General features: G+C 47.7%; 1 protein-coding gene across 5 annotated transcripts in view; it reads left to right on the top strand.

The window, feature by feature from the left end:
- CAMKK1 (calcium/calmodulin dependent protein kinase kinase 1) overlaps positions 1-13,684 on the top strand; it is a 115,764-nt gene that overhangs the window by 38,537 nt on the left and 63,543 nt on the right. For 4 of the 5 annotated variants that reach the window (XM_053274962.1, XM_053274960.1, XM_053274961.1 and 1 more), the window contains one exon: positions 5,625-6,177. In XM_053274962.1, coding sequence (XP_053130937.1) covers positions 5,722-6,177 — 456 coding nt within the window. In that variant the 5' untranslated portion in view covers positions 5,625-5,721. Of the gene's footprint in view, positions 1-5,624; positions 6,178-12,285; positions 12,345-13,684 lie in introns of those variants that run through there. The other variant, XM_053274964.1, reaches the window with a different exon arrangement.

Here is a 13,684-nt window from a genome sequence, read left to right as displayed (position 1 = left end):
TAATGGCACAGCAGGGGAATGACCTGACTAGCAAGCCAGAGGTTGCTGGCTCAAATCCCCACTGGTCTTTCCCCCAGACTATGGGAAACCCCTCTATCAGGCAGCAGTGATCTAGGAAGGTGCTGAACGGCATCATCTCATACTGCGCGGGAGGAGGCAATGGTCAACCCCTCCTGTATTTTACCAAAGACAACCACAGGGCTCTGTGGGCGCCTGGAGCCAACACCGACTCGACGGCACAGCTTTACCTTTTACCCCAAGACCAGATCTCCTCTCCTCTTCCCTTTCCCAAACCACACACACACCCCACTTGCATTGCCTCCCCTCCCTGGCTGTGGGGCCCCCTCCTGCCCCTGCCTTCTGCACTCCCTGGGCTCTCTTGCAAGGGGCCTACTTGTTGCACCCGAGGCATCGGACATATCTGGGTCATGTTTCTCTCCTATCTTGTGCCTTGTAATTACCTCTGCGATGGGTTCAGAGTCAATACTCTCATCAGAGCCAGGGTGATGCTGCTGGACTTTGACCCTCCCGCTGTTTTTGATCTATACCTCCCATCATCCCCAGCTGCAGTGGCCAGTTGTCAGGGATGATGGGAGTTGTAGTCCGACATCTGCAGGCGGGTCAGAGTTGTGCAGCCCTGGAGTGTCGGATTGGAACTTGAGAGAGCAGGTTCAAATCCTCCCTCCGCCCTGAATCTCACTGGGTGACTGAGCTAGTGCCAGGCCTGCTCAACTTAGCCCCCCCCAGCTGGACTACAACTCCCATAATCCCCAGCCACAGTGGCCAATAGCCAGGGGTTATGGGAGTTGTAGGCCAACATCTGCTGGAGGGCTAAATTTGTGCATCCCTGACCTGCTAGTCCTTCTCTCTTAGCTTAACCTACCTTACAGGGTTGTTGTGCAGATAAATGCCTTGTGTCACACTTTGCAAGCAGGAGGTGCTATAATCCGTGTTACTTTTGTTGGGGAAAAATCCACTTCCTCCCCCACTCACCGAACAAAGAGCAGAATTAACAAGGCGTCAACCTTGCAGCACCGAACTTGTCTTTTCTGCCTTTTGAGGGAGGCTCCTCTCTTGAACCCCCACTCTACCCTTGCATTCCTCCCTCTGATCATTTCCTTCTCTTTCTGTTTAAAAAACACACGGTGCTGTCTACTCACTCTGAAACAGGAAGCCGGAGTTTCTTTTTGCCAGCCTTGCTAAAATTACTATTGCTACCACAAATATTTATCACTCTTCAACAGAAGTTCTCAGAGCAGTTTATATCGAAAAAGTAAATAAATGGTTGGGAATGTTTTCAGAGCTTGTCTGTTTTGTGTTTCCTTGCAAAGTTTGGTTGTCTTTTGCGTAGTCTGGATCAGGCATTCCCAAGCTTTTTTTTTTTTTTTTTTAAAGTACACCCTTTCGGTCTCAAACTTACAGCTAAGGTACCCCATAGAGATAGGTTAAACACCAAGCGCACATGATCCAATTTAAAAGCTTCAGCTATGCGATGATGGGCTACACCAGTCACTGGCTTACATTCAGACTAAAATTTTATGAGTACTCCTGTCTATCTATCTATCTATCTGTCTTAGAGAGATAGTCAGTCCCTGCTAACTTGGCAAAGAGGCGCCTTTTAACGTGGTGATTCTCTTGTATTTAGCAGGGGGAGAGTAACTGGCCCTCTCCACCCCCAGCACAGGACCCCTCCCGTGACTGTGGCTGGTGTCCATCTCATATTTCAATACAATAGAATACCTTATTCAATGCGCCGCTGCCCCTGCGGCTCAGGGGACATAGAGACAACTGCTCATGTAATCCTTTACTGCCAGTTCTACAGGTTTGGTCATTCTAACCTTATTTTACCCCTCATAAAGAAATATCCTGGCCACTCTTGGTTTTTTTATTTGGAATATCTGCTGTCAAACTTTAAACCTGGGATTTCTTTTAATCTGGCCAAGTTTTGTTGTATTGCTTGCAAATTGCGTGAAGCTTGTACTATTAACTCCAAAATTTTGTAAAACTTATTATGCAAACTGTAATGATTGATCAATGGTCGTAATAATCTTCTTCTTCTTCTTCTTCTTCTTCTTCTTCTTCTTCTTCTTCTTCTTCTTCTACTACTACTACTACTATCTTATGTTTCTTTTTAGATTGTGAGCCCTTTGGGGAGAGGGAGCCATCTTATTTATTTATTTTTTATTTCTCTGTGTAAACCGCCCTCAGCCATTTTTGGAAGGGCGGGATATAAATCAAATAAATAAATAAATAAATCTCTGAGATGTGTCCATGTCTAATCCCATGGGTGGCAGCTCTCACAAGAGTTCATGAGCGAGGGGAGAAAGCGGCGGGTGCAGCGGGGAGGGGGGAGAAAGCAGCAGCAGGCGGGTGGAGAAAAAACATTGGAAGAGGGAAGAGGAGGGCGGAGGGCTGAGAACGATGGGCCAAGAACGAGGGAGAACTGTAGTCGTGGATGCTCTGCGTCTAGGCCAGCTAGTTGAAATTAAACAGGGAAGTGAACGTGTCCCATATATTTCAATAACATTGCTTACAAATAACTAAATCTGGATGTAAACCAGGGACTGATGTTGCCAGGTTACCGAATTTTATTTATTTATTTATCTATTTATTTATTTGTCACATGTACATACCGCCCTATGTAAAACCTCAGGGTGGTTTACCATTTAAACAAGCATTAAACAGCAGGTGTGACCTAAAAAAATCATGTGGAATAGATTAAACTTACCATAAATAAAACTTTAAAACATCACAAACTAAAAGCCTGATCAAACAGGGGTGTGTGCCAGAGCCCTAGAGCGACCCTAGAGAAGACCCGGTGACATTTAAATTTTGTGTTTGTGTCTGTATACAGATATATACCTGCACCTTTAAGTGTCACAGATAGGGAGAGGGGCTACTTCAGTCCCTGATTTAGAGCCAGATTAAGTTAGTCATAAGGAGTCTTATCGAAATTAATGGGACAAGTTTAGCTTTACATGTAGAAGGTCCCAGGTTCAGTCCCAGGCAGCATCGCCAGACAGGTGGGAAATAAATCTTTGGGGGCTGCTGCCAGTCAGTGTTGACAATCCTGAGCCAGATGGACTGATGGTCTGACTCATTATAAGGCAGCTTCTTATGTAACCTATTGGAGACGGGTCTATTGCTCAGTGGTAGAGCATCTGCTTTGCACTCAGGTCCCACGTTCAATCCCTGGCAGCATCTCCCTGCGTGAAACCTTTGAGGGCTGCTGCCAGTCAGTGCAGACAATCTTGAGCTAGGTGGATTGTCTGATGCGGAGTAAGGGAGCTTCCTATGTTTCTGGGTCTTCAGTATGCAGTGTTGGTGATAGAGATTTGCTTGATCCCCTCAGGATCTGAGTCCTGGCTGTCACCTGTGGTCTGGTCCATGACCTGAAATTGCTGCTACTTGCATTGGAGACCTGTGGTGGTGATAATGGCTATTTCAATGCCTTTCCTCTTCAGTGTGTAAACACTGCTCTTTAGAGGGGATAGCCAGACCTGCTGGTTGATGCAATAAAATAGTTGACTTGCTGATGAACTCTACAAAGTGCATCACACAGAAGAACGAGGTTTCGATGACCCAGCCAGAAAGCAGGGAGATGTTGCTCATATGGTTAGAAGGAAACTCGTTCTCCATTGAGTCACTTCTAGCAAGCCCTAGGAAATAGTCACACGTGGACCAAACACAGTTTTCTGTGGGCTGCGAAGCCAATGAGTGTGGACAGGGGCATAGCCCCTATTGGGCGACTGGGTTCAAAGAACCCAGGCCATCGCCCCTCAGCAGCTGCGCCTCATGGCCCTGACACGCCCCGCCACACGTCTGATGTTAGACGTGGGGGGGTGCTGGTTTAGCTCCCGAGCGGGAGTTAAATGGCCAGTGCTTCATTCTCTGTCAAACTACAACTCCCATCCTTCCCAGCCGCAATGTAATGGGTTTAGCTCATCAAAACCCGGAGAGTCACTTCCACACTCACTAGCAGAGCCAGACTACAGGCAGCCCATGTCCGGCCACCATGGTGGCCCTGCTTATCCCGCCCCCTTACATCTAATGTCAGACGAGGGATTAGCCACGCCCCCGTGTCTTACATCAGACATAGGGTGTGTGGTCTGGCTCCCAAACAGGGCCGCGCAGCCCCATTTGGGAGTTAGATCCAGGCCAGTGTTGCGTTCCAAACGCAGCCAGGAGTGGCTCTTCCCTGCTTTAAAGGCAGGGAGAGCCGCTTCTGGCCGCGCTGTGAACTCAGCGCTGGCCCCGATCTAGCTCCCGAAGTGACTTTCCGGGTTTTGATGAGCTAAACCCATTACATTGAGGCTGGGAATGATGGGAGTTGTAGTTTAACAGCAGCTGGAGGGCCAGGTTGGCCCACCTCGGAGCTAAAGGCATAACCTCCGATATTTCAGACACAAGCCGGAACAGGTGTGTAAATACCTCAATTCTCATACCCGGGATCACTTTCCAGGCTTCCCCTCCCACTACCACACTGTGTTGAAGTCTCCATTCATTCATTCATTCATTTGTGCATTGCAAGCAGCACTCACATGGAGCCACCCACCCAAAGGCAAACCAAGGCAAACCCTGCTGAGCAAAGGGGACAATCCATGCTTGCTCCCGCAAGACCAGCCCTTCTTTCCCCAACAAATCAAGGTTGTGTGTGCTTTTGTATGCAGTTCAGAAACTTCAACTGGCCCCAAATGCAGCGGCAGGATTGGTCTCTGGGGTTTCTCGGAGAGACTATATTATGCCTGCTTTCAAACAATTGCATTGGCTGCCAGTGGGTTTCCTGGCAAAATACAAAGTGCTGGTATTACCCTTAAAGCCCTAAATGGCTTTAAGAAAAGAAAAAAGGACTGGGTTACTTGTGAGAGCGCCATCTTCTACATGATCACATTAAGGCCATCAAGAGAGGTCCATCTCTGGATGCTGCCTGCTCGTCTGACGGGGCCTCAGGAACAGGCCTTCTCTGTAGGTGTTCCTGGGTTATGGAATACATTCCCTATAGAGAGGAGAGCTGGTCTAGTGGTAGCAATCATGACTTGTCCCCTTAGCTAAGCAGGGTCTACCCTGGTTGAATATGAATGAGAGACTAGAAGTTTGAGCACTGGAAGAGATTCCCCTCAAGGGATGGAGTCACTCTGGGAAGAGCAGAAGGTTTCAAGTTCCCTCCCTGGCAGCATCTCCAAGACAGGGGTGAGAGAGACTCCTGCCTGCAACCTTGGAGAAGCCACTGCCAGTCTGTGAAGACAATACTGAGCTAGACAGAGCAATGGCCTGACTCAGTATGTGGCAGCTTCCTATGTTCGTGGTTGAACATCTTTACCAGCTTTTAAAAGAGCCCTTAGGACACATTTTTAAAGGCTTTCAGTAATCTTTGAGTGCTTTCAATTGGTTTAACAGTCTGTCTTGTTTTGTTTTGGGGGCGTTTGTTTTTGTGAACCACCTAGAGCCTTTGGAGTCAGGGCGGTGGTATTTAAATGAAATAATAAATAAAAATAAAAATAAAAGAGACCTGGAAATTGGAGCTTGGGCCCTACGGGACTGGTACAGACAGAGCGCACTGTATTGGTCTTGAGGGTGCATCACTCCAGCATTGTTTAACCATTGTTTGCTGTGGTTCTTTCCAGAAATCCATGTGGGAGGAATCTCCACCCCACACGCTTCCAGTGAGCTTCAAAGCTTCGGCAGTCTGAATTTAAGAACGTGAAGAACAGGGCACCGAGAATGGGAGATTCGCCAGTGGATGCGGTGGATCGAGTCGTGGACATGTGCTGCAAAGATACTCAGACAGAGCTTGCTGAAAGAGTTGCTGCTATTGACGTTGCCGTGGGGCCTGACGTTGCAAGCCAAAATGGCCAAGAGACAGTAGCCAGGGACAATGCCACCCCCTCCTCTAATGGTGCTGCCGATAGCCAAAGGAATGGTGTTGATGTTGACTCGGGAACATCTGAAGAATTGGACGGGCCTCACGAGCTGGCCATGCCCAAGAAGGCCCTAGTGAGGCCCGTCCTTTCCGGTAGGAAGTATTCTCTTCAAGAAAGGCCGGCTGGCAACTACTTGACTTCTGCCGACACCCCTGGCTTTGGCCCATATGCCACAGGGCCTTCCACACACATTTCTCCACGGATCATGAGGAGACCAACGATAGAGTCCCATCGGGTCTCCATCTCGGATGCCGCGGTAAGTACCCACAGTTATTAAGAAAATCAATCAATTGGGGTGGGGGTGGGGAAGATGCTGTGGAAGACTAAAGTCCTATTCAGACATAACATTGTGTCTGCATACAGTTGTCTGAACCCATGTACATGTTTTGTATGAATGATTGGTTGGTTGGTTAAGTGCCGTCAAGTCAGTGTCAACTCTTAGCGACCACATGGATAGATTCTCTCCAGGATGATCTGTCTTCCACTTGGCCTTTAAGGTCTCTCAGTGGTGCATTCATGGCTGTCGTGATGGAGTCCATCCACCTTGTTGCTGTTTGTCCTCTTCTCTTTCCTTCAACTTTTCCCAGCATTATGGGCTTCTCAAGGGAGCTGGGTCTTTGCATAATGTGTCCGAAGTATGATAGTTTGAGCCTGGTCATTTGTGCCTCAAGTGAAAATTCTGGATTGATTTGTTTTATGATCCATTGCTTTGTTTTCCTGGCTGTCCATGGTCTCCTCAAAAGTCTTCTCCAGCACCCAAGTTCAAAAGCGTCGATATTTTTTCTATCTTGCTTCTTCAGCTTTCGCATCCATAGAGTGTCACAGGAAAAACCATTGTACAAATGATTCTAATATTTGTACGTATCGACACGTCACGGCATCTCAATATCCTTTCCAAGGCCTTCATTGCAACCCTCCCAAGTGCTAGTCTGCGGCATATTTCTTGACTGCTGGATCCTTTACTATTGACAGTCGATCCTAAAAGGCAGAAGCTATCCATCACTTCAGTGTCTTCGTTGTCAATTCTGAGGCTGGTTGCTGTACCATTGTCATTAGTTTCGTACATTTAGTTGTAGTCCCATTTTTTTCACTGTGCTCCTTGACTTTCATTACTAGAGCTTGCAAATCATCCGCATTCTCAGCTATCAGAGTGGTGTCATCAGCGTAGTGCAGGTTATTGATGTTTCTTCCTCCAACTTTAAAACCACGCTCATCTTCTTCCAATCCAGCTTCTCTCAGTATATTTTCAGCATATGAATGGACTAAAGAAGGAGAAAGTATACAACCTTGTCTTACTCCTTTGCCGATCTGGAACCAGTCTGTTTCACCATGTTCCATCTGGACTGTGGCTTCCTGACTTGTGAATAGGTTTCTCATGAGAACCATGAGATGTTCTGGGACGCCCATTTTTCTAAGGATATTCCACAGCTTGACATGATCGACGCAATCGGAGGCTTTTCTGTAGTCTATGAACTATTGACTTCTGAACATATTGACTATGAACACATTGACTTCTTTTTGAACTATTGAACTATTGACTATGAACATATTGACTTATTTTTGGTACTGACTGCACATTTATTATTCACTGCATTTCTATACTGCCTAATCAATCGGTGGTAGTAAGGTTGGAGTGGGTCCTGGGACAAAAGTGAAGATGGGCCCTGCCCCCACCCCTTTCTTCTCCTTTCCCACCACATCTTTGCTGCAGAAGAATCCCAGTTACAGGGGAGCAACAGCAGGAGAGAGGGCATGCACATACCTCTTGCCTGTGGGCTTCTCAAAGGCATCTGATGGGCTGCTGTGGGAAACAGCATGCTGGACTAGCTGGGCCTTGGGCCTGATCCGCCAAGGTTCCTCTTATGTTCTTAAGAGTGTAAGGATGTGGTGAAACTCTAATGTGAGCCTTTAATAGTATGGAAACAACATTGCTGTGAAAATTCCTATAAACCTAACTAGGCAATCGATATGAATATGTCCTTCCAAGTCAAGTAACAGATACAGCACAAGTAAATCTGCAAAATAAGAAATGGCTCCTAAAGTCACATCCCCACATGGTAAAATAAATAAAATAAATGTCTTTTCTGATTATGGAACCAGTAAGTCTCCATGGGAGTGCACATTAAAAAGTCAAATGCCAAATTCTCACTCCACCAGTTATTATAAAATTCTTTTCTTCATATGAAATGAGTGTCCTTTTCGAGTGAAGTGCCAATAAGACTCACATATGAATCACCATAAGTATGTTCAGAATGCCAGACACATTTCGATCATACGTCATCTTCAGTGGCATGTATCGACTGTCTATATCAGGCCTGCTCAACTTTGGTCCTCCAACTGTTTGTTGACTACAGCTCCCATAATCCCCAGCCGCAGTAGCCAATAGCCAGGGATTATGGGAATTGTCGGCCAACAACTGCAGGAGGGCGGACGTTGAGCAGCCCTGGTCTCTATCCAATGCTGTTTGGAGGAGTGAATAGAAGAGTGCTTCCCTTCTATCCTCACTCTGGAGATGGGTGCAGGTTCTAGGCTCACCACCTTGGCACCCAGCTCACAGACGAGCATCCCCCCCTAACCGCTTGTAGAATTCTCACAATGGCCAGTCGGGAGCCCACGTGACTCTTAAACTAGTGCAAACAGCCCTAGTCTACACTTGCCCCCTTCACTGGGCTGGTAGTCCATAAGACTGATTACTCTGTGGCTATGGTTAAGGAATCAGGATTCTAAATCCAGTCTAAGATGGACCGGTTCCCTCTGCCTCATCAAGTTCCGAGGGCAGTCTCAGATGTAGGCTCCCGGCAATCAGACGCTGGCACTTGGTGCGTTTGCTTCAATGTGTGGCCCTCAGGGAGTTCTGTTTGCCATGGCAGCTTGGTCATGATTATTTGATCAGTTGGCACATGGGACGTTTCCCCATGCGCGGCGCACAAGAGCAGAAGGAATGCCGTTTAAAATTTAATGTGGACAGAGGGTAGACGGGGAGGTTGATGGGCTTTGGGGAAGTGGTTTTGCAAAACAAAGAAGGATCCTTTGTGAAAGGAGGCAGCTTCCTTGTTTCCGCATATATCATCTGTGGGTTATACATTTGTTCGTTTCGCCCAAGGTGGGCGCGGGGAACTAAGTGACACAGAAATATTTTTGCAATGTTTTTCATTGGTGGTGGGGGGAGAACCTCCTGGCAAACCATGCTGGGCCCCATAGCCTTACCTCCCAAAAGGTGCCATGATTCTCCCCACTCACCTCTCCCCGTCAGCTTTCATAAGAACATAAGAACAGCCCTGCTGGATCAGGCCCAAGGCCCATCTAGTCCAGCATCCTGTTTCACACAGTGGCCCACCAGATGCCACAGGCAGGAGTTGAGGGCATGCCTTCTCTCCTGCTCTTACTCCCCGGCAACTGGTAGAATTATAGTGGGCAGTTATTTCTTGACTGCTGTGAGTAGGCAATTTAGGAACATAGGAAACTGCCATACACTGAATCAGACCTTAGGTCCATCTTGCTCAGTATTGTCTACCCAGACTGGCAGTGGCTTCGCCAAGGTTGTAGGCAGGAATGTCTCCCGGCCCTCTCTTGGAGATGCTGCCAGGGAGGGAACTTGGAACCTAGATACTCTTCCCAGAACAGCTCCATCCCATAAGGGGAATACCTTACAGTGCTCACACATCAAGTCTCCCATTCAAATGCAACCAGGGCGGACCCTGCTTAACTGAGGGGACAAGTCATGCCTTCTACCACAAGACCAGCTCTCCTCTCCCAGGCCAGCTCTCCTCTTCCTGCCCTCAAGGAAAGTTCACAAGTGCCCAGATCTTGCAACCAAGACTTTCCGCAGCCCTGCAAATCCCCTGGGGAGCCGGCAGTCCTGTCCTGTGATGCCCGACTTGCCTGCACGCCTCTCCAGCTCCAGGGCCTCAAACCCTGGCATCTGTTCATTCTTTTGCCGCCCTCTCGGCTAGCCAGTCTGCAGCCCTATTGGCTCCCTCCCAGAAGGCTGGGAGGAGGACCCCAGCAGGAAGGGGATACCCTATTTCTGCATATATAGGAGAACCCCATTATTCATGAGGGTTCCATTCTACGGGTGAGGGGGCTGCAGATAGAGGGGCATTGAAGTGAATGCAAATCGGGGGGTTAGGTTCTCGCACCACCCCAAATCACACCCCGATCTTCTCCAAAATGGACCAAATGGGCCAAATAAAGTGCCCTGCCATGCTCCACTGCCCTCAAGGAGTCCCAAGATGCATCCCAAGCATAAAAGAAATCGGCCCAAAATCATGCGTTCTGTCCTTTTTTAAAAAGAAAGAAAGAAATGAGCCATAAAATGGCTCCCAAATTCAAAATGGCAGCCAGAAATGACATCCAATGTCCTTTCCAGGCACCCCCAACCCGAGGATATGCAGGGTTAACCTTTTTTCTGCTGCTTAGACACACACACACACACACACACACACACACACACGTATACCAAGGTCAGGTATCCATTACTCAACTACAGATACGCGAAACTGCGGATGCTGGACTTGCAATCAACATGGTTCTCCTGTATACCTTTGGGTAATACACACAGAGCAGAAATTTGTCTGGAACAGAGGCGAGTTTCTTCACGCAATGACAGTATGCTATGTCCTTACACGGATGCGACGGTATTTATGCTAGCAGAAGACTCTCCCGGATGCTACGCAGTCAATAACCACATCAACGGTAATATTTATTATTTTTTATTTTATTTTTTTACATTTTATATCCCGCTCTTCCTCCAAGGAGCCCAGAGCAGTGTACTACATACTTCGGTTTCTTCTCACAACAACCCTGTGAAGTAGGTTAGGCTGAGAGAGAAGTGACTGGCCCAGAATCACGCAGCAACTATCATGGCTGAATGGGGATTTGAACTCGGATCTCCCCAGTCCTAGTCCAGCACTCTAACCACTACACCACGCTGGTATTGATCCCTCTGCAACCAAAATGGCAGACTCATGGCTAGTTCCCCCCGTCCCTTGCCCAGCACCCCCACCATGCTCTTTCCTTTTTAGGAGCCTTTGGTAGGCAGAGCAAGGTTTGGGAGGTTGCTGAGATACAACTTTTTACTGCACCACCTCGGTGACTTGCAGGCGTGGTAGGATTGCCTCCAGAATCATTTCGCAGTTTCCTGCTCTGAGCAAGAGATTGGGCTTTAAGACCTCCCAAGTCCCTTCAAACTCTAACATTCTATTACATAGAAATCTCAGTTTTCCCAACCCTGATGTTCCAGATTTTCTGGACAGCATTGGCCATTTTGCTTCCTCATTATGTTTGGCCATTTTGCTTCCTCATTATGCTCTTGACCACTTTCCTGAGCATATGCTGTGGGACCTTGTGCAGAAAAATCACTTTCCATGTTCCAAAAAGTGTTTTCTGTGAAAGCGTACAAACAATTTTTTGTTGGTCATCGATTTCCATATCCAAAAAACTTTGCCTAGGGTGGCTTGATGTGAAGTTTCTGAAGTTTAGACCTGAGCAGAATGTTGTCCCTGCAAGAATTTTCAGCATGAAATTTGGCTCAACCAAAGAGGGGTTATATATTTTCCCCAAACCACCACCAAGGAACATAGGAAGCTTCCTTCTACCGAGTCAGATCATTGGTCCATCTAGCCCAGTAATGTGTACACAGACTGGCAGTGGCTTCTCCGAGGTTGACCTCCCCAGCTCACCTTTTTTCACTGTGGGCCGTTTCATGGTGGCAGTCTTCAGGGCAGCTGGCATCCGCCATTTTTATTTCCCATAAGTCCCCTGGGAAGTATGCTCAGTGATGTGATGTGGTTCTGATGGGACTTCTGGGAGGGAAAGCAACCCAACAGAGAAAATGGGGTGTAGCTCAGTGATAGAGCATCTGCTTTGTAGACATAGGAACATAGGAAGCTGCCATATACTGAGTCAGACCATTGGTCTATCTAGCTCAATATTGTCTTCACAGACTGGCAGCGGCTTCTCCAAGGTTGCAGGCAGGAATCTCTCTCAGCCCTGTCTTGGAGGTGCTGCCAGGGAGGGAACTTGGAGCTTAGATGCTCTTCCCAGAGTGGCTCCATCCCCTGAGGGGAATATCTTACAGTAATGCTCACCCATCAAGTCTCCCATTCATATGTAACCTGGGCAGACCCTGCTTAGCTAAGGGGACAAGTCATGCTTGCTACCACAAGACCCACTCTGCTCGCAAAAGATCCCAGGTTCAAACCCTGGCAGCATCTCCAGATAAGGCTGAGAAAAATTCCTGCCTGAAACCTTGCCAGTCAGTGTAGTACGGAGTTAGATGGACCAATGGTCTGACTTGGTATAAGGCAGCTTCCTATGTTCCTATGACATCATAGCAGGCTTCTTATGACATCATAGTAGGGTAGAATAATGTTGTCACTGGGAGCAGCACCGTTGGCATGAAATATGCAGCAGGAAGATGAGGTGATCTAATGTTTTAATGCCCAATATTGAGCCGGAAGCTCTTTTGTGAGACTTCTGGCTCGAGTCTAAATGCAAACCAGAATGTTTAAAGACAGGACAATTATTGGATGCCTTAAACAGACCCAAGATCTAAGCCCTGGTACATGATGGTTTTTTAACCTCTGTCCCAGGCTTGCATTTCTTTCAAGTCTCTTTTCTTCTGATGCCTGTTGATTAGTGTCTTCTGCAATTATGCTGGGCCATTGCTGGGTGGAGGGTAGGAATTGATAGCGATTTCAGATCTTCTTCAAGTGCTTGGTGCAAAGGTTAAGGTTGATAAGCAGGTGGCTTATGAGCCCCTGGTGGCGCAGTGGTAAAACTGCCGCCCTGTAACCAGAAGGTTACAAGTTCGATCCTGACCAGGGGCTCAAGGTTGACTCAGCCTTCCATCCTTCTGAGGTCGGTAAAATGAGTACCCAGAATGTTGGGAGGCAATATGCTAAATCATTGTAAACCGCTTAGAGAGCTTCCAGCTATAAAGCGGTATATAAATGTAAGTGCTATTGCTATTGCTATTGCTATCTTATTTTCTTAGGAAAAGAGGGAGATACTTGGAGAAGAGCAAAATGGCAAAGTGCGGGGGTGGGGGCGGGGGGAGGAGGAGAGCCCTTCAGCCATGACCACAAGGTGACCTTGGGGGCAATTGAGGCATAAACATGAGAATGGTTGGAACTCTTGATGCCATCTTGGTTTTTCGAAATGTAACCACAGGGGGTGCTAACAACTTCAGATGGAAGTCACGGGTGAGTTGGGGTGGTGGGGCGCTAACCTTTCCTCCCACACCAATTCTGTGACTTCAGTCCCCTCCAAAGCTGTGATTCCATAGCAAAGGGGAAACTTGAAGGCATGATTTTCTATCTGAGAAGTTTCCCCTCCGAAGCTAAGAAGAGGTGAGGTGGGAACTTGGGCAGGGTGATGGGTTGGGGCAGTGGTAGCACTTGCAATTGTGTCTGCCCCCAGTGGCCACCTTTTGGTAAAGGAAATGGAGAGTTCACATCCAAGTGGTCCTGAAAGGCTTAGGAACATAGGAAGCTGCCTTCTACCAAGTCAGACCCTTGGTCTATCTAGCGCAGTATTGTCTACACAGACTGGCAGCGGCTTCTCCAAGGTTGTAGGCAGGAGTCTCTCTCAGCCCTATCTTGGGAGATGCTGCCAGGGAGGGAATCTGGGACCTTCTGCTCTTCCCAGAGTGGCTCCATCCCCTAAGGGGAATCTCTTGCAGTGCTCACATATAGTCCCCCATTCAACTGCAAACCAGGGAAGACCCTGCTTAGCAAAGGGGAGAATTCATGCTTGCTACC

Source organism: Hemicordylus capensis, chromosome 12 (assembly GCF_027244095.1).
Source record: "Hemicordylus capensis ecotype Gifberg chromosome 12, rHemCap1.1.pri, whole genome shotgun sequence".
In the NCBI taxonomy this organism is placed as follows: domain Eukaryota; kingdom Metazoa; phylum Chordata; class Lepidosauria; order Squamata; family Cordylidae; genus Hemicordylus; species Hemicordylus capensis.
Note: the sequence above shows the minus strand (reverse complement) of the source record. Positions and strands in the feature narration are given on the sequence as shown.